Raw genomic sequence first — 2,632 nt, 5'->3', positions numbered from 1 at the left:
TTTAGGTCTTCTGCCCATTTTTGGATTGAGTTGTTTGTTTTTTTTGATATCGAGCTGCATGAGCTGCTTGTATATTGTGGAGATTAATCCTTTGTCCGTTTCTTCATTTGCAAATATTTTCTCCGATTCTGAGGGTGGTCTTTTCGTCTGGTTGATGCTTTCCTTTGCTGTGCAAAAGCTTTTAAGTTTCATTAGGTCCCATTTGTTTATTTTTGTTTTTATTTCTATTTCTCTAGGAGGGGGATCAAAAAGGATCTTGCTGTGATTTATGTCATAGAGTGTTCTGCCTATGTTTTCCTCTACAAGTTTTATAGTGTCTGGCCTTACATTTAGATCTTTAATCCATTTTGAGTTTATTTTTGTGTATGGTGTTAGGGAGTGTTCTAATTTCATTCTTTTACATGTAGCTGTCCAGTTTTCCCAGCACCACTTATTGAAGAGACTGTCTTTTCTCCACTGTATATTCTTGCCTCCTTTATTAAAGATAAGGTGACTATATGTGTGTGGATATATCTCTGGGCTTTCTATCCTGTTCCATTGATCTATATTTCTGTTTTTGTGCCAGTACCATACTGTCTTGGTTACTGTAGCTTTGTAGTATAGTATGAAGTCTAGGAGCCTGATTCCTCCAGCTCCATTTTTCTTTCTCAAGACTGCTTCAGCTATTTGGGGTGTTTTGTGTTTCCATATAAATTGTGAAAAAATTTTTTCTAGTTCTGTGAAAAATGCCATTGGTAGTTTGATAGGGATTGCATTGAATCTGTAGATTGCTTTGGGTAGTATAATCATTTTCACAATGTCGATTCTTCCAATCCAAGAGCATGGTATGTCTCTCCATCTGTTTGTATCATCTTTGATTTCTTTCATCAGTGTCTTATAGTTTTCTGCATACAGGTCTTTTGTCTCCTTGGGTAGGTTTATTCCTAGGTATTTTATTCTTTTTGTTGCAATGGTAAATGAGAGTGTTTCCTTAATTTCTCTTTCAGATTTCTCATAATTAGTGTATAGGAATGCAAGAGATTTCTGTACATTAATTTTGTATCCTGCTACTTTACCAAATTCATTGATTAGCTCTAGTAGTTTTCTGGTAGCATCTTTAGGATTCTCTATGTATAGTATCATGTCATCTGCAAACAGTGACAGTTTTACCTCTTCTTTTCCGATTTGGATTCCTTTTATTTCTTTTTCTTCTCTGATTGCTGTGGCTAGAACTTCCAAAACTATGTTGAATAATAGTGGTGAGAGTGGGCAACCTTGTCTTGTTCCTAATCTTATTGGAAGTAGTTTCAGTTTTTCACCATTGAGAATGATGTTGACTGTGCGTTTGTCATATATGGCCTTTACTATGTAGAGGTAAGTTCCCTCTATGCCTACTGTTTTTATAATTATGTTTTTTTTATCTCTCTCCCCCTCCACAGATCGTTTTCCGCAAAATCAGTGATGTGAAGAAAGAAGAGGAGGAGCGCCTCAGGCAAAAGAATGAGGTCACCCTCAGCATCCCCGTGGACCACCCGGTCAGAAAGCTCTTCCAGAAGTTCAAGCAGCAAAAGGAGCTGCGGAATCAGGGGTCAACGCAGAGTGACCCTGAGCGGAACCACTTGCAGGTAGAAAGCCGCTCCTTACAGAACGGAGCCTCCATCACTGGCACCAGTGTGGTCACCGTGTCACAGATTACACCCATTCAGACATCTCTGGCCTATGTGAAAACCAGCGAGTCCCTCAAACAAAACAACCGCGATGCCATGGAACTCAAGCCCAGTGGCGGTGCTGACCCCAAATGTCTCAAAGTCAACAGCCCCATAAGAATGAAGAATGGAAATGGGAAAGGGTGGCTGCGACTCAAGAATAATATGGGAGCCCATGAGGAGAAGAAGGAAGACTGGAATAATGTCACTAAAGCTGAGTCGATGGGGCTACTGTCCGAGGACCCCAAGGGCAGTGATTCAGAGAATAGCGTCACCAAAAATCCATTAAGAAAAACAGATTCTTGTGACAGTGGGATTACAAAAAGTGACCTTCTTTTGGATAAGGCTGGGGAGGCGCGAAGTCCGCTAGAGCATAGCCCCATCCAGGCTGATGCCAAGCACCCCTTTTATCCCATCCCTGAGCAGGCCTTACAGACCACACTGCAGGAAGTCAAACACGAACTCAAAGAAGACATTCAGCTTCTAAGCTGCAGAATGACTGCCCTGGAGAAGCAGGTGGCAGAAATTTTAAAAATACTTTCAGAAAAAAGTGTGCCCCCGACCTCTTCTCCCAAATCCCAAATGCCGCTCCAAGTACCTCCCCAAATACCATGTCAGGATATTTTTAGTGTTTCAAGGCCTGAGTCACCTGAATCTGACAAAGATGAAATCCACTTTTAATATATATATATACACATATATATTTGTTAATATATTAAAAACAGTATATACATCTATATACATATGTGTGTATATACAGTATATACATATATATATATTTTCACTTGCTTTCAATATGATGAACACAATATGGATTTTGATATGTAAATATTGCATGTCCAGCTGGATTCTGGCCTGCCAAAGAAGATAATTATTAAAAACATAGATATCGCTTGTATATTATGCAGTTGACTGCATGTACTCTTTACATTTATTTATAATCTCTA

At 39.3% G+C, this 2,632-nt stretch overlaps 1 protein-coding gene across 1 annotated transcript in view; it reads left to right on the top strand.

Moving 5' to 3' along the window:
* KCNH5 (potassium voltage-gated channel subfamily H member 5) overlaps positions 1–2,366 on the top strand; it is a 346,085-nt gene extending 343,719 nt beyond the window's left edge. The window contains exon 11 of the mRNA XM_024117436.1: positions 1,419–2,366. Coding sequence (XP_023973204.1) covers positions 1,419–2,366 — 948 coding nt within the window. The remainder of the gene's footprint in view (positions 1–1,418) is intronic.
* Positions 2,367–2,632: the final 266 nt, after the last annotated feature.

The sequence above is a fragment of the Physeter macrocephalus genome, chromosome 11 (assembly GCF_002837175.3).
Source record: "Physeter macrocephalus isolate SW-GA chromosome 11, ASM283717v5, whole genome shotgun sequence".
In the NCBI taxonomy this organism is placed as follows: Eukaryota; Metazoa; Chordata; class Mammalia; order Artiodactyla; family Physeteridae; genus Physeter; species Physeter macrocephalus.
This window is presented reverse-complemented; position numbering and strand designations above follow the sequence as displayed.